The sequence below is a fragment of the Cucurbita pepo genome, chromosome 10 (assembly GCF_057944985.1).
Source record: "Cucurbita pepo subsp. pepo isolate OVF chromosome 10, ASM5794498v1, whole genome shotgun sequence".
Lineage (NCBI taxonomy): Eukaryota > Viridiplantae > Streptophyta > Magnoliopsida > Cucurbitales > Cucurbitaceae > Cucurbita > Cucurbita pepo.
Genome location: NC_141807.1, coordinates 1,250,986 through 1,273,008, shown reverse-complemented (window position 1 = coordinate 1,273,008; position 22,023 = coordinate 1,250,986). Strand labels below are relative to the sequence as shown.

Below are 22,023 nucleotides of genomic sequence, written 5' to 3'. Positions count from 1 at the left end.
TTTACTAGTGGACGTTTGCGACCTTAGATACCGAAGATGTCCTTGGGATGATCTCGTAGTTCCTACGGGGTGAAAACTAATCCGTAATGGCCTAATTTGGAGAGAGACTGATTTGAAATGGGCTCAACTAGGTCAAAATCGTTGTAAATAGTGTCGAACCGGTCTAAAAAGGAATAGCTGAACCGGTCAACATTCGAGTGGGTCGGGTCGGGTAGGCGCGAACCAGTTCAAATGGATGCTGGATGCCCGTAGAGGTCGATTGACATTCGGGTCGGGTCGAGTGTCGTTGGATCGGGCGCGACTAGTAGGCTTCGGCATAACCAAAATTGGGCTTGGGCTATGGTGGGGCGGGGGTTGGGCCGAGTGGTTTTAGGCATGGATGCTCGTGTGGCTGGACTAGGGTGTCTCTACGCTGACATCTGTCCCTGCTACAACTCGCGTACACCGGCGCCAGCGAGAATCTCCGATTGCGTCAACGACCGTGCGGCGGTGGGATAACAGCTTCCTGCGACGGCTGGTGACAGATCTATGGCGTCGGTGGCCGATCGAAGCGGCGCCATTCCCGGCCGCGCGCTTCTCCCACGCGATCTCCGATGGAAATTCAGGAGACGAGAGTTTAACTTCGCATTAGACTAATTAAATTCAAACATCTTTATGAAAATGAACAAATATAAAATTAAAATATAATATAAAACATAATATAAAATTAGACAAGAATATGGTAAAATAATATTAACTAAATTAAGTTTCATCCCAAATTCATTTATTTATCTGTTTCACGCAAAAAGCAACCGTCCAAGATACAACGTAATATCACACAAAGCATATTTGGAGGAGTGTTGGAATTGGATAGATCAGTTGGGCTTATCTTGGGCCTGCAAGGGGGGAGCAGGAGGCCCATAGTACATTGGAATTTGGGCCGCTTGCCTTCGTCTACGGGCCCTTACGAATAGGTAAACAGTAATACCCACAATCACAACGAACAGAAGCATCCATAGAGGAATTATCAACACGTATCCCATTATTATAATCCCTAACATCAAAATATTTGTATTTATAATTAATTTAACCATATATTTTAGTAAAAAAATAAAAAATAGTAAATCAAGAAAATGAAATTAAAATCTGTTCCATTAGATGCTATGGAAGAAGAATAACGAAATACATAAAGAGGAGAAAAAGAAAATCCAAAAATATGAAAATAATAATAATAAATAAAAATTACGAAACAAGAGGTGAAGAAGGCGATCCAAGTAGCAGAAACATAGAAGAAGAAATTAAAAAGAAAAAAAAAAAAAAAAAGGATTAATTTTGGTTACCTTTTTAGATTTGTATCGCCGAGAGCGAGCAAGAACAAAGGCAGGAGGAGGAGAGAGATACAGAAATTGATGAAAAGGAAAGTAAATTCCTTTATTTATATATATTTATATATATTAATTTGATAAATAAAATATGTGTTTATCTCTACGCCACTTCAATAAAGTCCAAAGGTGGGGCCCGGTGACGTGACCCTTTCTGAAATTTTCGTTTTTCGTTTTTTCGTTTTTCCGAATCATAATTAAAGACATAATAAATCATTTTTAAAAATTGAAAAATGGATAGAATCAGATGCGCTTGGTAAAATCCATTCACGCCCACAATTTCTACGGGATGCTTGGGATGAGGATATTGGGCTTTAGGCCCTGTAATATGGTGGCCCATTTTGTTATAAGATTATGGGCCACCTTACCATGTTCTGTAATATGGCGGCCCATTTTTATTACAGGTTTATGGGCCACCTTATTCTCAAATTCTGTAATAAGGTGGCCCAAAATCTGGCCGGCCATGTTTTGCCTTCAATTAGGCCCATGCGTGGAATATTATTCTCCTTTGTGGGCTTTCACAGCTGATGTGGCCCATCTTATTGTCTGCGTTAAAGCCTTTCTTTGGTTTAGTAATGCTAGTTTCTTATTTAAAAAATAATAGTAAAATCAAATATTAGTTCAAATATCAATCAAAGCTAGACTAAATTTTATAAATAAAAAAATTTGAATAATTTTGTGAATTTTTTAGGAGTACAATGTAAAAAAAAAAAAAAAAAAAAAAAAAAAAAAAAAATCAAACTTTCTTATAAACGATAAAAATTAAGCTTGAATCAAAATAGAAGTCTTAAAATATTAAAAATAAAAGTCAATTTAGGCGTAACTCAACCATTAATAGGATTTCATATATACTCGAAATACATAAAAAAAAAAAAAAAAATGATATCATGTTTCAACAGCAAACGGACTGAGAGATGTTCCATTATTAATACCAATGTCTCCTCAACAGAGGAACCAAACCCCCAAGTGGGCAGTTTTGAGAATTGTCATTCAAGCATTATTCCATCGACATTAGGATAAACCAACAGGATTTTGAACCTCAGAACATTGCAGTAGCTGCCTAGAAACGTTCAAAAGAAGGAAAATGGGGGGCTAAAAAGAAAAGAAAACCCAGAAACTGACTAAAACATCTAGATATGAACCAATTCAGATGATCTGAATTTGACAAAACAAGCACACTCATAAACCCGAGAGGATCTAGTTGTTTTTTGACTCGTTGACGACGATGACGACACACGAAACAAAAGGAAGTAGCCCCATCAGCTAGAAGGCAGGCAGACTGGAATACCTTTGTGGACAGGCATTTTTGAAATGATCATAAAGTTTTGCACAGACAATATATACAGCACATTAGCTCTGTCTGCTCTATACTAACATTTTTCAACTTTTCAGGTCATCTCTCCAGCAGTTACTTTTGACACAAGTGACTGGTGCAACCATCACAACAACAATCAACTTTCCATGTGAGTGAGTTTGCACTAGTTTCCTCGAGTTTTGCAGCAACTAAAGGTCCATTCAGTCACATCCTATCCATACTTTAACATATGGGAAGAAAATTTGCAGCAAAAGGCATTGATACATGTTTCGAGATAGAGTGAGTGAGACCAAGACGGTGGCATCTCGTTCCAAACCATGAGCTGCTTTCCAAAATTAAACAGCTGGGTGATCTGATCGCCATGTTTGAGTAAATGCTATGAGCTATAAGGAACGGATGTTGCTGGAAGCTTGCGCGATATAGATGATACTTCATGAGTGGCAACAGGCTTATTGGATAACCGCCGCTTGTAGCGTTTGAGGACGGATGCCAAGTTCTCCTTCCCCTTTGGGAACGCTACATCGCCTACAGCTGTACCAGTTCGGCCCTTTCGGCAAGAGATCGCAATCTCCACATCCTTGACCATATCCAGAAGCATTGCGGCAGTGGTGCATTTTCCCTTGCCAGGTTTTGCAGCAGGAGGCAACATTCCGTTTGCAATTTGTGGGCTTGACCTCTGCTGAAATGCTTGAGGAATTTGAAGGCAGAAGCATGGCGGCATTGGTATACGAGGCTTTGAAAATGCAGGATCAATAATACCCTGAAAGCGTGTTGCCATTAGAGTTCACAAAATTAGTGTGTCAAAAGCTGAGAAAAATAAAGCATGTTATTGATACAGAAAAATACTCGACGTGTACCTGGAGACGATTTAGTACGTAAGTATATTTTCCCCATAGTTCTGGCCGACTTTCCATAAGTGAGAGATCCAGAATTCGGTGAATGCACCATACACCAAAACTTACAATCAAATCTGATCTCCAAATACAACCCTCCCCACAATGAGATACAGAGGATATAGAAACGTTTGTAGAGTTCGTACCGTTCTTCATTCCAGAAACCGACCTCCTATCAGGAGAAAATGAAGGAGATTCTTTCATACGGACCCCCCGATTCATCTCCCCAGCCTCAGCGTCATAAAGAAATTTCTCCCTTGCAGCTACACAATCAATTAGTTCCTCATCAGCACCATCACTTTGCCCAAACAACCACTCTGATCCTTCCAATTTCAGAAGTCTGACAATGCAGTCTCTGAAGGACTGGAGAAGTCTGGCCTCTGAATTCACAACAAAAGAAGCTTCATGACTAATTGAATGCAGCAGCTTCCCAATGCCTCGACTCTCAGAGTTGCTATTTTTATCCATGCCAAATTGCTCAGAAGGCTGTCTAGACCAGAAAGATCCAGAATCCAAAGGAGGATTCATTTGTGGTGATAAAGCACCACGGTAGACATTCGACGGAGAAAGTTCATCAAATGCTAATGGAGCAACTGATCTTGATCCAGAATTTGTGTAGGACACTCCACGAGATGTTATTCTACCAATAGATGATCCATAACCAGTCATATTATCCCACTGAGAACTCTTATCTGATACATGCTGATCCCGGTGAATATCGGGCAAGCTATGGTATTTCTTTGTATTAGATACACTTGACAAATTCTCACCAGTTCCAGAAGGAGAAAGATCATAATATTGCCTCTCAGATTCAGAAGCAGGATTCCTGGATACCGCAAAGTTAGAGAATCCAGGGGAAGGGGCCTGACAAGCACCCAAGCCATTTTGTAACTTTTGGCCCATGGCAAATGCAACCGAGTCTCGCAAGCTTGCACCACCAGCACCACCCAAGGTATGATATTTAGAGCCTGATGAATCCAACTGACCATTCAAGTTACCAGAAATTTTGTCCTTGGCCATTCTACTCAGGTAATTAAACTGATAGCCATGAACTGTGGCAGGCTGATAATCCCAACTCTCTGAAGAAGGTAAACTGCGCAAACTAGAATAGCGCTTCACTCCAGAGTCAAGACCATTATGGCTAGATTGATTCATATATGCATCCAAATGCTGGATGTGGTTAGACCACAATGGTTGATGTCCCTTTTGTATCCCATAGGATGATTCTAAACCACTTTGTACCTTGTGACTCTTCGGGGAGTCGTATAGACCTGAAGGAATTGGATCAGATGCTTTGCTTCCAAGAGGTGATGAGAAAGGAAAATCTTTTCCAACAGCATCCAATTTCAGAGAGGAAGTTACAAGTTTCGAATCAATTCCCAGCAACAAATCTAGTTTCTTAACCTTTGCATTTTGAGTGGCCACTCCATGAAAATCATATAATTGTCCCCAAAACTCATCAAGAATTGCAGTTAGTTGGCGCCTTGCAGCACGTCCAAGTCCAGCCAACCTTGAAAGACTACCAGTGCCAGTCCCACCTCCTTCTTCGCTTTTCCCACCGATACTTCTAAAAGATCCAGGACCCTCAGATGTTGAAGATGGTATACTCCCAGAGATCTCTTTCAAGGACTCTTCAGCCTCCCAGTTATCAACTTCATAATCATCCTTCTCGGAACGTAAGTCACCATCCAGTCCAACAGTCTTTTCAATGGGCTCCACTGAGTCAATTTTTAAGACCTTTTTGTCAGCCAATGTTTGATCAGGAACATCATGAGTCACAACTAAGGACGAGACTATCTCCTCAGTGGATTCAAGTTCATCTGGTACATATTTTAGGGAGCTTTGAACAACACTAATAGATCGATTCTCACTTTGATTAACTGAACCAAGCATCTGATCAGGTTCCATAATATTTTCAGGCAAACCAAAATCAAACTTTGCAGCAGACAAGTCTGAATGACTTTCTACAGGTTCTGCACTGTATGAACTTTTCCCCAAATCTATGTCTTCTCTCTCTGCAGCTGAATCAGGAATGACCTGTGGTATATCCCATTTCAATACTTGAGTATCTAATTGGGCAATCGTAGTGGCAGACTTTAATGGGGTAGCAGCCAACCATAGCATCAGACAAAACGATGAACAAGCAGTAATAAGAAGAATCACATATGGGATTGACATACCACTCCCCATGCTCCACCGCATATTTAATGCCCAATCACTGTTACCAAATATCATCTCTATAACAAATATAATTTTCAGTCCTAATATTCCAATAAAGATAGCAATTGCAATGAATTCCACGAGCTGCGATGTTTTGAAGGCACCCATTATTGGTCTTGATGAAGCAATACGATAGAGGGGAATCACAGAAGATGGAAGCAATACAGCAACCATAACCTGAGAAAATATAAGAAGCTGATACATCCCTTCAGCTCCTGAACTCCAGACACAACAAAGTGCTGGAATAATGGCAATGATCCTAATTGTAGCACAATGGAGCCAACCAGGAATATCTAATTTTAAGAAATTAGTCAGGACGAGTTGACCACCAAGACTCCATGTGAGTGCCGTGATTTGATTTGATATAAACAGAACAAGTAAGAAGAGAACATATACCACTGGGCTCCTAAATACCTGCATAATTTGGGGGGAAGTAGGGAATAAGATCAATACTCATCCTAGTGTAATACTGTGCTAATGTAGCATGTAAACAAGCAAAAAAAAAAAAAAAAAAAAAAAAAATTAGAAAAGAGGAAGGGGGGGCTCTAAAAGACCTGCTCCATTAGAGATAATGCATCTGGAAAGGTGTGCAAAGCAAGGCCACTGCTATAGAATACATTTGCAGCTGAGTTCATCAGGACATTATTCACCACATAAATTCCACTGAATATGCAGAAAATGGCAAACAAATGATTATAACACAAAACTTCTTTGGAAACATTTGGCGGGCTCTGGTGCTGCTGCAAGAAAATATTGGAAAAGCGTTACAAAGGAAATAAAGACGTCCAAATTTATAACATGAAAAATGGAAGTTTTTCCCTTGTAGAGTAAAAGAGAAATCTAGATGCTTAAAATTAGGGACGAAGGATGTAAGTACAAGTTTTTCACATTCAAGGCATTATTATATCAGCAAACATTTAGAGGAATCTAGATGCTGAAAAATTAGGACCTGTGGAACGTAAGTATGAGTTAGCATGGAGCATATCAGCAAACTTTTCTAGCATGGAGCATTCAATCCCAGAAGTTTGGGTCTAAATGAACTGCCCCGAACGACATCCTAATCTTAAGATATTGGTAACAAAAAAACATCTCTTTTTGACTGTCCTTGTTCGCTCATACACATTGACTGGGAAAAGTAAGACATTTGCAGTTTTAAGCTCAAGCAAAGACAGGCAAATAGCGAGAGAAGAAATGAGAAGTACCAGCACAATAGAAGAATGGACATAAAAATTGTGAGGCATGACACTTGCTCCGAGAAGACTCATAAGAGTAAAGGCACTTTCCCCATTTAACCGTGTCAGCGTGAGATTCATGGAAAGTGGGATTTCAGGTTGACTGATTAGTACTCCAAGAACCAAAGAGATCAGTATAAACCCCGCCATACATATATACAGGAACTTCGCCTTGCTATCTTCCTAGAAAATAGAAACGCATTGAGGTAATGAATTACATCAAAGGGAAAATTACGAATGATTGTGATTAAAAGTTTCGCTTACCAGAAGGTCGGCAAAAGGGGGACATAAAGCAGAAGCAACACCCGTCAAAAGGACACAGGTGAAGAGGTCCCATCCAAGCAGAAGGTTAAGTCCATGTGAAATGCCCAAGATCTAGTACGTTTTTTAAATGCATATTAGTCTTATAATGAAGTTAGTTTCCAAATCTTAAGAGTTAAAACATGATTGAATTAGACCATTCTCCACTAGAAATTTCTCTTATCAAAATTGAATCACGGGTTGGCTTGAATAAGTTAGAGGAACAAAATAAAATTACCATAGTAAGGTCTAACAGAATCACCGAAGCCTCTGCTTGAATTCCCAGAAATATGCATGTACACTTATCGTACTCCTCGCTGCAAATCTTTGGTGGTATCAACAGAAGAAAACAGGAAAAAAATTATCAACTTCCCATAACATTTAGCAACGAGCAGTCAAGTAATGAAATAAAAAATAACAGAAATCAACCTATACCCATGGCACAGAAAAAAATGAAAGAGGCAGAAAGTGAAGGTTAAAACCTAATGTTTCAAACATAACAGATGAGTACAGTTCTCGAGGGTAACCAATATTGGTCAACAGACTGATTTTCAGATAAAAGCTGCTTGGTAGACGCCTAAAACAGTAACATATGTACAAAAGGCAAGGGAGATACACCGCTCATATAACATAGACCACTGATTTAAATACAAGAAAAGAACAATAGTTTCACTTCATTGGTAAAAATACTGAAGCCTTGAAGACACATAAATTATACCTGGGCAAGACCTCTTCCAGTGACCACGCCAATGCTAGCAGAGAGATACTGGCACAAAATAGCAGCAAGATTGAGAAGAAGCACTAACACAAACAGATCAAACCCAAACCGTGCTCCTCCTTCCACAGTTGCAGCCCACTTTCCAGGGTCAACATAACTTATCGAAACCAGAAGTGCAGGTGCAATGAAAGGTATAAATCGATCAGTAGTGCCTGATCCATGAGTTGTATGCAATGACGTAGATTCCATGGTGTAAATGGGGAATTCCCACAAAATAGTCTGATAGATCAGTGTTAAAGCGTGGCTAACAAGTCCAGGAAACTACAGACTTCCTGATAAGCACCAAGATAAAAAATTTACATCACAGCTGTTCGTGTTTCCTACAATTACAACCATTCGCCTCTCTTTTACTGGAAAGTAACAATTTCCACAATAAAAAGTTTCATTCATTGTAAACAACCCCCCTGTTCAATCATATTTTGCAAATATAACATGTTCACCCATGATTGGCCCAATAATATCATTTTAGCACATATTTTGTGATCAATCCCTCAGTCCTAATATCATAAAAATCCTCGAATCGTGGCTGTGGTTAGCCACTATAGAGTACCCTATCAATTTACTGACCGTTCCAAACAAATAAGAGAGCTCAACCCGGAAAAGAAAAACTTTGATCTGTAATATACTATCCTGCTCAAGAAGGAATATTCTACTTTCAACGATAGAACAGATCCTGATACAACAGCCACCTCCTCCAATGCTCACTATGACCTAAATCAATAAAATGATATCCATCAGCATCAAAACAAGATGAAGAGAGAGCTGTAATGTAGAAGAAAATAGTTTTAGTGTTTATGCATTGCATTCGGAAAAACAATAGATGATAGGATCTCAAAACTACAATCATAAAGTAGAAACGCTGAAACTTCGGAATCCAAATTTTGCTATTAACAAAAAAATCTGAAATCGTGCATAGTGTCACAGTCATGCTTGTTCAAGGTATATTGTCCATGGCCGCATGCTCGTTACACGCCGAAACCCTTTGCCTTGTACTACTTTACCGCTTTCCTTTACTGCTTTCATGTTGTATTATTTCTTTCTTGTTTTCTTGAAGAGTATGACATAATGGCGAAATCATGGTTACGCCATGAAATGCCTCAAAATGTACTATAGGGGGATGCGACTAGTTGTCAAATTTTCGCTACCCGAAAAGTTATGTACTGCTTAGGCCGTTGTTGTTGCCTTTTTGCTTGCTTGCTATATAACACCACTCTCAATCTCTCTCTCATTCTTGCTTTCAAAACTCTCTTCACAAAACCTCTCTCTCTCATTCTTGCTTTCAAAACTCTCTTCACAAAACCTCTCTCTCTCATTCTTGCTTTCAAAACTCTCTTCACAAAACCTCTCTCCCTTGTTTTCTAAAATCTTCTCTTCAAATTGGGGCCCGAGGTTTGAATACACGTTGCCCGACCATAGGCAACGTGATCCGAAGTTGGCTTGACTCACTCAGTGCTGAGAGTGAGTGCCGCACAATCGCCAAATCCGTTGCCAAGAAACGGCAATTGTTATCAGCAGTTCGTTGAAGGATTCTCGAAGCGCACAGGTCCCTTGACCGAACTACTAAAGAAGGGAAACAAGTGGAGTTGGACCCCACGTTATCAAGAAGCCTTCGACAACTTAAAGAACGCTATAATGGAAGGGCCAGTTTTGGGGATTGCCTACGTGAAAAAACCCTTCGAAGTCGAAACGGATGCGTCAGACTTCTCCCTAGGGGGCGTCCCACTGCAGGAGGGACACCCCATTGCATACGAGAGTCGGAAGCTAAATGAGGCAGAAAGAAGGTATGTAGCATCCGAGAAAGAAATGCTAGCAGTAGTCCACTGTTTACGAGCTTGGAGACAGTTCCTCCTCGGACTTAAGTTTGTAATTAAGACAGACAACAGTTCCATATGTCACTTCTTTGACCAACCCAAGTTGTCGTCGAAACAAGCGCGTTGGCAAGAATGTGTGGCAAAATTCAACTTTCAGTTCGAACATAGGCCAAGTAAAGCAAATCAAGTTGCAAATGTCTTAAGTTGGAAGAGCTAACATGCAGCCCTGTGCATGTTAGCTCATCTACAAGCAAGTAAGCTGAACGGAATAATACGAGAAAGTATTAAAGAACACCTAGCCAAAGACCCGGCCGCCCAGGCCATCATGCAACTAGCCAAAGAGGGGAAGACTCGCCAGTTTTGGGTCGAGGACAATTTACTCTTCACCAAGGAAAATTGTTTTTACGTTCCCCATTCAGGGAACTTGAGGAGACTCTTACTTAAAGAATGCCACGACACACCATGGGCATGCCACAACGGGTGGCAGAGAACCTATGCCCTCCTAAAAAGGGGGTACTATTGGCCGAACCTCCGCGACGATGCGACACAGTTTACAAAGACTTGTCTTATCTGCCAACAAGACAAGGTTGAGTGAAACAAAATTGCAGGACTACTAGAACCTTTACTGTTTCCTTCCCGACCGTGGGAAAGTGTTTCTCTAGATTTGATCACACACCTCCCCAAGGTAGGAGAAATGGAGTCCATCTTGGTCATCGTTGACAGGTTCTCCAAATATGTCACATTCATCCCAACTCCCAAGTCATGCTCTGTTGAAGCGACCGCACAACTATTCTTTCGACACGTAGTCAAGTTGTGGGGCATTCCCACTAGCATTATCAGTGATCGCGATCCGAGATTCCCAGGGACCTATTGGACCGAGTTGTTCAAGCTATTGGGGTCGATAAACATCTCTTCAAATTATCATCCCCAAGATGACGAACAGACTGAAAGGTTCAACAGTATGCTTGAGGAGTTCTTACGTTATTTCATCGATGCGCGACAGAAGAACTAGGTACAAATGCTTGATGTTGCTCAGTTTAGCTTCAATTGCCAACAAAGCTCGTCGACAGGAAAAACCCCTTTTGAAATAGTATATGGTAGACAACCACTTATGCCCCATGTTATTGACCACCCCTATGCTGGGAGAAGCCCTCAAGCGTACAACTTCACCAAAGAGTGGAAGCAAACCTCTGAAATAGCACGAGTGCACTTAGAGAAAGCCTCACGAAGAATGAAGAAGTGGGCAGACCAAAAACGAAGATCATTAGAGTTTTAGGCTGGTGACCAAGTTATGATCAAGCTGAGATCAAAACAATTTAGATTCCGTGGGGATCGGGACCATCGACTAATGTGAAAGTATGAGGGAAAATTGAAGTCATTGAGAAAGTCGGAAGGATTTCATATCGTTTCCAACTACCTACATGGATGAGAATTCACCCCGTCATCCATGTAAGTAACCTAAAATCGTATCATCTAGACGATGATGACCATCAACGCAACCAAGTGACACAACCCCCCCAGTGACGATGAAAGACTCAAGTAAAAAGGAAGTAGAAGAGATTTTAGCTGAGCGAACTCGTCGCATTGGCAAACCAAAGCGCAACTTACAGGAATTTTTAGTTAAGTGGAAAGGACTTCCAGAAGAAGAAATCAGCTGGGAATGTGCCGACGACCTGAAGACAGCCGCACCTCAAATTGCAAAGATTGAAGAAATGAGACGATTGACACGGCCGTCAACTAATTAAGTGTGGGAGGATGTCACAATATGCTTGTCCAAGGCGTGTTGCCCATGGCCTCATGCCTGTTACACGCCGAAACCCTTTGCCTCGTACTACTTTACCGCTTTCCTTTACTGCTTCCATGTTGTATTATCTCTTTCACGTTTTCTCTAAGAGTATGACGTTTCGACGAAATCATGGTTACGCCTGGTAGACATGAAATGCCCCAAAATGTACTATAGGGAGATGCGACTGGTTGTCAAATTCTCCCTGCCCGAAAAGTTTATACTGTTTAAACCGTTGTTGTTGCCTTTTTGCTTGCACGCTATATAACACCATTCTCAATCTCTCTCTCATTCTCGCTTTCAAAACTCTTTTTACAAACCCTCTCTCCCCTGTTTTCTAAAATCTTCTCTTCAAATCGGGGCCCAAGGTTTGAATACACGTTGCCCGACCGTAGGCAATGTGATCTGAAGTTGGCTTGACTCACTCTGAGAGTGAGTGCCGCACAATCACCAAATCCGCTGCCAAGAAACAGCGATTATGACATACAGCATGAAATATTTGGGAATCAAGATAGATATTAATTAAACAAACTGAAAAAACCCAGATGTATAAGAAAGAGTGATATTCAAGAAAGTTAGTCTAGCAATCTTTAATAAACGCTTGATTTACGGAGGTAAGAGAATTCCAGAAGTATGTTCACAACCATGAGTAATCCTACTAATAAATAAGCCTGCCATAGCCCCAAATCCCCCCCCCCCCCCCCCCCCCCACCCTCTTTCTTCCTTATAGAAAGTCAACAACCATAGCTGCCATTGTAGTCATAGTAGCTCAATTACTGAAAGCCTAACAATTCAAACCCTAGACAGTCAAAAACCACCAAGGACTTTCATCAAACACAACAAAGGCATGACAAAAATTGCAGTGCACAAATCAAAAACAGCTCAAATAAATCCCAACCCAGTATCCCATAACAAATTCGCTACCATAAAGGAAGATCAGAATAATAAAATTGAAAAAAACCACGGATCCGATGCAAGTCGAAGATGACAAAGAAGTAAAAAGAAGTAAAAGGGAAGCTTCATTAGCACGGATTTCGAAACATATCATTGACAGCGCTGAAAAGAAACTAAAAAACGAAAACAAACCCACACGAAGCAGGAAAAGAAAAGGTAGGGTTTGAAAATTGTTCTTCCTCCTTGTGTTAATCACCTGGTTTCCGTTTCTCGCTTTATTTGAGCCAAATCCCATTCAATCCATGTATTTAGTCTGGATAGTAGATCTCGTAGATACTTCAGAAACGCCACAGAGTTAATTGCACAAACTTTATATAAAGAGAGAGATGGAAAGAACAGAGTTGTTTTGGGGAATGATGAGGGAGAAAGAAAGGGAAAAATATAAGAAAAAAGCAACTGGTGGGGTTTGAAGGTAATCTCGGCGAGAGAGTTTTTGTGTGTGAGAAAGTGCAGAAATCCCACCACAATAAATTAAACCTTTTTGATTTATAGGCGATGAGAGTTAGAGAGTGGTTTAGGCTCAGCTTCCACACTCCCCAATTTTTCTCTCTCCTCTCTCTTCTGTTCTTCTTCTTCTTTTCTTCTTCGCTAAACCTCTCTGCTCAACTTATCTGGAAAATTTCTGTTCTTCATCTCTTCCTTTCTTCCATTGGATTTGTGAAGACAGCTCACGGATGATGCTTACTTTTCCTTGTTTCAGCCAACTTTAGGAATAGTACGGTCAACTTCAACCCAAACGACGTGTCGGCACAACAATTGTAATTTCTTTCAATTTTTACAGTTTTCGTTCCTCGATTTTCTCACTTTTATTGTTATTTTTTATTTATTAAATCTCGAGATTCTCCTCCTTAATTTTTCTTTTATTACTTTCATAATTAACTTACCCTCAATTCCTCAAAATGTATTAAATTATTCTCTTACTGCCATGGTTCCACACAGCTTTGGACATTTTATTTAGTTTTTTTTTTTTCTTTTGATATTATATATATTTAATGTATTCGTCAAATTTTTAAAAAATTATAGTTTCTCTACTCTGCGTGAATGTGATCGTTCAAACCATACTTAGACACTGTCATGGCTATTAACACGTCTATGAATTTGTTACCTCAATCCATTCTTCAAACTAAGAGAAGGGAACGAATATTACTTATAAAAATGTAAAAATCTCTTCTAACAAATACGTTTTAAAACCTTAAGAGGAAGCCTAGTAAGGAAATCTCAAAAAGAACAATATCGGCAAGTGGTAAGTTTGAACGGTTACAAAATGATACAACGGGACGGTGTGCTAGCAAGAATGCTGACCCCTAAGAGGGTGGATTGTGAGATCTCATATCGGTTGGAGGAGAGGGAAACGAAATATTCTTTATAATGGTGTGAAAATCCTTCCCTAACATATGCGTTTTAAAATTTTAAAAGAAAACTCAAGAGAACAATCTGCTAACGGTGGGTTTAGTTGAGTTACGATGTTAATTTGAGAACTCGGAAGAGTAGTTAAATATAAAGAATGATATGAAGTAGTTAATATGCAAGAACTCACCTGGTTTTCTTAGGCAGTTTGGAAGTACCTGCAAATGAAAACAAATCCCATAAGAGTTAAAAATTCTTAAATGGATAAGGAAGTGAGTTGATGTCAGATAGATATCCCTCGCCCAAAAAGTTAGTTCAAGAGATAAGACTTGTCCATACCTATAAGAATCAACGTCCCATGCCTTTTTAAACAACTATAATAAATAGCTCTGCGTTCTGGAGCAGCACAGTTGTAAATGTCAAAGAAAAAGACAAGCACATACTGTAAAAACTCTTCAAATAAGTGCACAAAAACCCCTCAATTTCCGCTTCCACGGTATCTAATTCTATAATGTTCGAGCCCTCTCTAGCTATGTGTACTTCAAAAACAGGATGGATTTTGGAAGAATAAAAAACATACAGATTAACGCCCAGAAGTTATTATTATACCTGACGTCTGGGCTTCATTCAGAGGAGCAACAAAAGTTATTACCATACTGGATAGATCGGCTTGTGTAGCTGATGGCATCCATGAAGAAATTATACATTGGGAATTGGGCGTAGGATGGGCGGGTTGGCAGGGTCAAGGTTTTTTCTTTTGGTTGTGGCATTTCATCAAACACTTGGCGGGCAGAGACCAGAGAAGCTGGGCTGCAACCGCAGAATTGGCGATGACCCACGTCAAGAAACAACACGACCAACTTGCAGTTGCAGATTACCCAAATGCAGCTTTGTTAGGTTCCAAACCGGCCCACATCAAAAACAAAAATCAATCTTTCTTCCCTTAATATATATATATAGACAGAATATGAATATAGCAATGTTTTTTTTTTTTTTTTTATTCTTTTAAATTTTAAATATTAAATATTCACGAGTCACAAAGCATATTAATATCCGTTATAAACGTTAAATATTTTTTACATTAATAAAAGTAGGGTAAAGTTTATTATAATTATACTTTTAGGTTGGCCGACTTGATCGAATTAAAAGAAACAAAATCAACCTAGGAATCCACTAAAGTTTCCGTTTTCAAAAAATTCAATCAAACCAAAATTGGAAAAAAATCTAACATAACTCAACTCAAACCAACCTTTATAATTTGGATTGAACAATTAAAATTAGTCAAATTTTCAGACCGAACACGTGTTCATAAATAAATTAATTCGATGAATAAGGGAGTTAAACTTGCTTTAAATGGTGAGAATTAAAATGTTTGTTCCGAAGCGAGAAGAGAGCGGTGGGCACCATGAAATTGGCGTTATCTCTTCTCATTCAATGCACAACTTTGCGAATCTCCTAGAAAATTCAACCCCCTAAACACAACCAAGTTTACTACTTCCAAACCGAGCCCCCGGTAAGTTGTAAAACTATGGTCGGGTTTTGATTAAGAGATTTTATTTTATTTTAATTTTAACTAAGTTTACTACGTCTAAACCGAGCCCCTGTGGTAAGTTGCAAAACTATGGTTAGGTTCTGATTAAGAAATCTTATTTTATTTTAATTTCAACTAAATTTACTACTTCCAAATCGAGCCCCTATGGTAACTTGCAAAACTATGTTCGTGTTTTGATCAAGAAATATTATTTTATTTTAATTTTTTAAACAAATAATTATAATTTTCTCGAGTATACGTCTAAAAAACAATATCAAATTTCATATATACAAGGAATGTAAGTAATTAAAATAATATGACTGTAAGATTCAAAATTATACCCTAAATTTAGATCATCCTATTTCAAAAGTCAATTTCGAGATCAACACCCACACAAAAACATTTAACAAACTCAAACATGTTGATTGAACTTTAGCCTTACAATAAATAAATACATATATATATATATATATTGTCCTCACATTATTTATCATTTAATTAACCATGAATCATATCATATCATGTGCTCTTGAGTATTTTTTTAATGCTTTAAATATATATTTATTATACTCACATTATCTTCTGAAAATACAAGTATTTTTTAAAATATTAGAATTTTCCCTCCATTTTTCTTGGATTGGCATTGCTCCAATAATAAGTAATTATATATATATATTGGAGAAGATGCAAATTTATGAAATTTATGGGGTTTTGAAGCAAATATGGTTAATGTTCTTAAAAGGAGTAGTTGGTTCATTGAATCTCTATCTAACAAAAAAACAAATGTGTTTATAATTAAGAGGACACATGTTGAAGAGTATCATTTTAAATTATTAATATTATGATTAATAAACCTTGTATTTTTTTTATAATTATTTATTGCTCTATTATATAAATAGATATGTACTTTATATACATAATTAATCCAGCATTATTTAATTCGTACATATGCTAATTTAGACCAACCTTAATTAGTGAAGCCATTATGGTCTTTAAAGAAAATTATTGAAACAAACCAAATTAGTTGCAAATTGATAAAATTTGGGCAAAAGTCTTTTTTGACCGATCCGAAATATCGAGTTCGTTGGGTTGATGACTCGAACAACTCGAATAAAATTCACAACCCAAACCCTTTTTGGGTTGGATTGTCGGGTTGTTCTTTTTTTATATATAATTATTTTTAAAAAATTATATTAATCTTCAATAACTAGAATTTCATAAATCTCAAATATCAAACATTCATAAATCACAATACAAGGCATTATTGACCTCCGTTACAGACATAGTTGAGTTGTAACCTGACAAACAAAATGTGAACTTGATCCGAATTTTTCAGTTTTTTTTTTTAAATTCAACTCCATCCAAACTGGAAAAAAAAAATCCAACGTCAATCTTAATTGGATAGTCTGAATTGATTAAATTATTGGGTCATTTCGAATATAATATTTTTAAATTTTCATTAAGTACATTTCAATTCATTTCAAAGTTTGTTAATTTTTTAGTTACAAGATAATATATTTAAGAAGTTGAACTATATACACTAAATTCAACATACTAATTAAATCAATTACATATTACATACATAATATTTCAAATATTTAAATACTATATTGGTCAATGCAGCATCGGCTTTTGTACACTAATATCCGGAATATGGATATCTTTATCCGTACGGAGCAGCTGTAAAGCGGTATGTGTCTTGAGAATGCGAAGAAATGGGAATAACCATTTCGGAATAGGAATATCCCTTTCCCCAAATGTTCGGAATCCCTTTTTGGGCCGAAGCCCCTAAAAAGGGCTAATACTGAGAGTCCAGTCCAGTCCAGTAGCAGCCCACTTCAAAACAGACCCAATGCTAAAAATGTGCCATTTATTTATTTATTTTTAAATATCATAAGATAAAAATAATGGATGATTAAATTAATATAAAAAAAAAAAAAAAAACTTATCATTCTATTCTCTTATTTAAAATTCTAATGCCAATTCAAAAAATCTAAGTGAACGTGACGTATTAATATTTTAAAAATTATTAATATTATGTGATCAGACACAAAATTAAAAGTTTAAATTAACATAATTTTTCGGTGCTATAATACTATTGACTTTGAGTAATAACGTCTCATGGTTTTGCTATGGGCTTCTCAGAAAGCCTCACACTAATATGTGAGATAGTATTCCTTGATTATAAACTTATAATCCTTCTCTAAACCCACGAATTGTTAGCTAGCTCCAAAATCTGAAACACGGAGACCCTTTTGGTTTTGATCCATGAAATGAAAACACGTGAAGCTGTGGCCAACATCCAGCTGCCCATTTATTGAATTTCACAAGGTTTTTAGTGGACGAGAAGCTAAGATGAAAAGAGTGAGAGAAATCAGGCTTTTAGAGTACTAAAAGGTTGAAATTTTTTAAGAAAAAGTTAGGATCTTCACATGATACTCATAAAATAACTTAGTACGATCGCAAAAGGGCCTCCATGGATCACAGTTTTTTCAGCTCATGAAAGCTTAAATGGCCAATAATGGTTAATTTCAAAAATTCTAGTTCGAGTTCGAGTTCTCACGTCCATGGAGATGGGATCAGTCACAGTAAGGTAATATTAATATTATTATTAGTGTTTGAACTCATAGAGTTTGTATAATCTTTGATGGGTCTGGGGATTGACGTGTAGATTCGAAGAGGAAGAGCTTGAAAATGGTGAATCAGAGAGGAGGAGAAAGAGAGGGAAAAGGAAAGAGGCGGAGGATGGAATGGTATTAGATCCAAGGCTGCCCATATTGAACGCATGGAACAGGATTTTTCTGGTGGCTTGTCTGGTTTCACTATTTGTGGACCCTCTCTTCTTCTTCCTGCCCCTCGTCAATACCGAGGATGTCTGCGTCGAAACCAGCCGAGGGCTCGCCGTGGCGCTGACCGTGGTTCGATCCATGGCGGATGTGTTCTACATAATCCACATAGTGGTGAGGTTTAGGACAGCTTATGTAGCTCCCTCCTCCAGGATCTTTGGAAGAGGGGAGCTCGTCAGTCTCCCTTCCAAGATTGCTGCCAACTATCTTGGTTTCGAGTTTTGGCTTCATTTCGCTGCTGCTTTGCCTCTTCCACAGGTCCCTTTCCTTTGCCTCTTCCAAATATTCCAAATATTTCTCATGCATTCTCTCTTGTTCTTTATGTTTATCTAGATCGAGTGCGTGCGTTGTTATGTGATTCTAACCGTAAGGACGACAACATAGATGATAATTCAAATGATGGCATGTTACACCATTTCAAATTCTAATCAATGGTGTGAATGGACAGGCATTCATATGGGCTGCAATCCCAAACATGATGAGGGGTTCAAACATGAGCCCATGGAGTTACTTGGTTCGGTTCTCCATTCTGTTCCAGTACCTGTTGAGGCTGTATCTCATCTTCCCTCTATCTGAACAGATCATTAAGGCCACTGGAGCTCTGATGAAAACGGCATGGGCTGGAGCTGTCTATAACCTAATGCTCTTCATGCTTGCAAGCCACGTAAACAATTTGTTCTTCGTTCTTGTTCTTGTTCTTTTAAGTCTACGCAAACATTCTAAAGTGTTCGATATGTGTTTAGGTTTTGGGGTCGTGTTGGTACCTTTTATCCATAGGACGACAAATGGAATGCTGGAAAAAAGTCTGCAGTTTGGGGGAGCTGGATTGCGGATATGGGCTTTTTAGTTGTAAGGCTAGCAGAGGTGCTTGGTTTGAAGCAACCAATGTTTCAAATCTTTGTCATCCAAGTGCCACCACTTTCTTCCATTTTGGCATCTTTTCTGATTCTTTTGCATCAACTTCTTCCTCCTTTTTCAGTAGGTACTTCTACTGTTTTTGGTGGGGGCTCAGGAATTTAAGGTACCTACTTCGATACCCGATCACTCGTAAAGTTTAGTCCCGAAACTTTGAGATAATCCGTGCTACGTTTTTGCAGCTCTCTAGGACAAAATTTGCTAACAAGTAGCAATGTGGGAGAGATCAATTTCGCCATTGTGATTGCGATTGTGGGCTTGGTTCTTTTCGCTCTTCTTATTGGAAATATGCAAGTAATTACTCTAACCTCTTCTTATAGAGTAAAATTTGGTTGGAATTTGAGTAGTTTGGTTTGATAATGATGTGGGTGGGTGCAGACTTACCTCCAATCGACGACATTGAGGCTAGAAGAGTGGAGGGTGCGGCGGAGAGACACAGAGCAATGGATGCAGCACAGGCAGCTGCCATACGAACTGAAGCAAAGCGTGAGAAAATACGAGCAATTCAGATGGATGGCAACCCATGGGGTAAACGAAGAAGACATCCTGAAAGGCCTTCCTCTGGACCTCCGACGAGACATCAAGCGGCATCTCTGCCTCGATCTCGTCCGCCAGGTTCCCCTGTTCGACGAAATGGAGGAGAGAATGTTGGACGCTATATGCGAAAGGTTGAGACCCTGTTTAAGCACTTCCAATACATGCTTGGTCCGGGAAGGCGACCCAGTCAACGAGATGCTGTTTATAATCCGTGGCCATTTGGATTCCCACACCACGAATGGCGGCCGGACTGGGTTCTTCAATTCCAGCCGTCTCGGACCGAGTGACTTCTGTGGCGAGGAGCTACTTCCATGGGCGTTGGACCCTGGAGCAGCCGCGGTGCTACCATCGTCGACTCGCACTGTGAAGGCCGTCACGGAAGTGGAAGGGTTCGCGCTCATTGCGGAGGATTTGAAATTCGTGGCGGCCCAGTTCCGGAGGCTTCACAGTAAGCAGCTTAGGTACACTTTCAGGTTCCACTCGCACCAGTGGCGGACGTGGGCGGCGTGCTTTATACAGGCCGCGTGGTTTAGATATAAGCGGCGGCGGAAGGAGGGGAAGAAGAATAACATTAATGTTGTTAGGAAGTATGCCGACAACTGTAGGAGGGTTGTCGGAGCTGGTGGTGGTGGCAGTAGCCGATGTTGTGATGGCGGCGAGATGAATGCGGTTCATGGTTCGCTGCTGAAGCCACTTGAACCTGATTTCTCGGTGGAACACAGATGAAGAACAAAAACATTATGTTTTTTTTTTTTTTTTTTTTTAAATTTGTATTTTAATTCGAATTTATATGTGGCTTACGTTCAATCTTGTTCTGATTTTTCTTTTTCCAAAATTTAATATTACAATATAGTTTTTATAATTAAAAACACCTATAATAAATAGAGTTTCAGGCCCATTTACTTGACATGGCATTATTGGGCCTTGATTATTGCTAAAAAGCCTCTCCAAAATGATTTGGGCTCAAGCCCATTATCTGACCAATGTGACATGTCCACACAATCATGATTTTAGAATTTTTCTTTTTCTTTTTAATTATTGGTGAAATGGATTAATATGAAGGAGAAATATTCCCAAAATTTGAGTATTATTGATTCAAATCATTAAACAACTCTGACTTTACAAAAGGGATTCCCTCCCCCACATTTATTTATGACTAAACGTTAATTAGCAAATTAAAATGAAATAAACAAGTTATATTATAACATTAATCATGATTTCATGAGATTAAACAACCCAAGTGATGTAACATGTCTGGTTTCATATAATAATAATAATAATAATAATTAATAATATTTATTTTTTTGGAAAAAAATAGGAATTGATTTGACAATTGAAAATATGTGGGGTTATGAAAGAGTTGAGATTCCAATTCCAAAGGAATATGTTTTTATGTGTTTGACTTATTATGTTCTATGACTAACCATTAAAAAAATAAAAATAAAAATAAATAAAAGAGAATTTCTTTTTCACTATATTTTAGGCTTTTTTACCCCTTGGAAAAAGAAAACAAAAATGGGTCCCAATAATTAAAAAAAAAAAAACATGCTTTTAATTTCACTTTTTAAAACCTTTAATTTTGTCAAAAAAAAAAAAAAAAACACTTCATCTGTTTGAGTGGTCTAATAAACACTTTACTAATTCAAAACGTGTCATATTAGAAGTTTTATAAAGTTTATCCGTCTTTTTTTAAAAATAATTTTTAAAAATGATTAATTTGATCTTTAACTCCCAATAACTTGAATTATTAAATATAAAACAAGGTTTAAAATTCAAATTATTTGTTTAAGAATGTTTGATTTTCTCCTTTTATATTAATAATTTAGATAATGTTTTTTTTTTAATAAAAAAAAAATAAGGTAGATGAATTAAAATTTATTTTTAAAAAAATTAAAACTTTAGTTTGTGTTGTCTCTATCTCATGTGTGAGTGACTTCCAAGTAGATTAGCAAAATATGCAAATATATATATAAAAAGAAAAGAAAACGAAAACTTATAAATTCACAGTTCAATTAGTAGATATTGTTTGGTTTGATCTATCGTCGTTTAACTTCACAATTTTAAAACACATCTACTAGGGAGAGATTTCCACACTATTATAAAAAAAAAATGTTTTATTCTCATCTCTAATTGATGTGAGATCTCACAAAAATTCTATTACGAAATAGCGAATAAAGAATACATGTACTCATCTCGACCC

At 38.1% G+C, this 22,023-nt stretch overlaps 2 protein-coding genes and 1 long non-coding RNA gene across 6 annotated transcripts; 1 reads left to right on the top strand and 2 right to left on the bottom strand.

Annotated features, from left to right (window-relative positions):
* Positions 1 to 732: 732 nt before the first annotated feature.
* LOC111803838 (uncharacterized) lies at positions 733 to 1,432 on the bottom strand. Its single transcript, XR_002816431.2, has 2 exons — positions 1,320 to 1,432; positions 733 to 1,033 (listed from the first exon to the last, which is right to left on the bottom strand). It is a non-coding gene; the product is annotated as an uncharacterized LOC111803838 (long non-coding RNA).
* An 819-nt stretch (positions 1,433 to 2,251) lies between these two features.
* Positions 2,252 to 13,360, bottom strand: LOC111803836 (ethylene-insensitive protein 2.1). Of its 4 annotated transcripts, none has more exons than XM_023688425.2 (8): positions 12,844 to 13,360; positions 8,040 to 8,810; positions 7,560 to 7,646; positions 7,286 to 7,396; positions 6,992 to 7,204; positions 6,344 to 6,526; positions 3,534 to 6,203; positions 2,252 to 3,436 (listed from the first exon to the last, which is right to left on the bottom strand). In XM_023688425.2, exons 2-8 carry the CDS (start codon positions 8,286 to 8,288, stop codon positions 3,053 to 3,055), a joined length of 3,897 nt encoding a protein of 1,298 aa, XP_023544193.2. In that variant the 5' UTR covers positions 8,289 to 8,810; positions 12,844 to 13,360; the 3' UTR covers positions 2,252 to 3,052. The 4 variants fall into 4 exon arrangements, with proteins under 4 accessions (XP_023544193.2, XP_023544190.2, XP_023544189.2 ...); XM_023688422.2 differs by having other exon boundaries at positions 6,344 to 6,529; positions 12,784 to 13,359; XM_023688421.2 differs by having other exon boundaries at positions 6,344 to 6,529; positions 12,844 to 13,359.
* Positions 13,361 to 17,909: 4,549 nt separating this feature from the next.
* Positions 17,910 to 20,753, top strand: LOC111803155 (protein CNGC15b). Its single transcript, XM_023687441.2, has 6 exons — positions 17,910 to 18,118; positions 18,197 to 18,629; positions 18,820 to 19,035; positions 19,115 to 19,392; positions 19,469 to 19,580; positions 19,665 to 20,753. The coding sequence occupies exons 1-6, from the start codon at positions 18,093 to 18,095 to the stop codon at positions 20,547 to 20,549; spliced, it is 1,950 nt and encodes a 649-aa protein (XP_023543209.1). The 5' UTR covers positions 17,910 to 18,092; the 3' UTR covers positions 20,550 to 20,753.
* Positions 20,754 to 22,023: the final 1,270 nt, after the last annotated feature.

Bases quoted from the DNA above. Each gene is read 5' to 3' on its own strand.
- LOC111803155 (XM_023687441.2), top strand. From the start codon at position 18,093: ATGGAGATGGGATCAGTCACAGTAAG. The intron at 18,119-18,196 runs GTAATATTAATA...ATTGACGTGTAG, and splicing joins ATGGGATCAGTCACAGTAAG to ATTCGAAGAGGAAGAGCTTG. The intron at 18,630-18,819 runs GTCCCTTTCCTT...GTGAATGGACAG, and splicing joins CTGCTTTGCCTCTTCCACAG to GCATTCATATGGGCTGCAAT.
- LOC111803836 (XM_023688422.2), bottom strand. From the start codon at position 8,288: ATGGAATCTACGTCATTGCATACAACTCATGGATCAGGCACTACTGAT. The intron at 7,647-8,039 runs GTATAATTTATG...ATACCACCAAAG, and splicing joins CTGGAAGAGGTCTTGCCCAG to ATTTGCAGCGAGGAGTACGA. The intron at 7,205-7,285 runs GTAAGCGAAACT...TCTATTTTCTAG, and splicing joins CCCCTTTTGCCGACCTTCTG to GAAGATAGCAAGGCGAAGTT.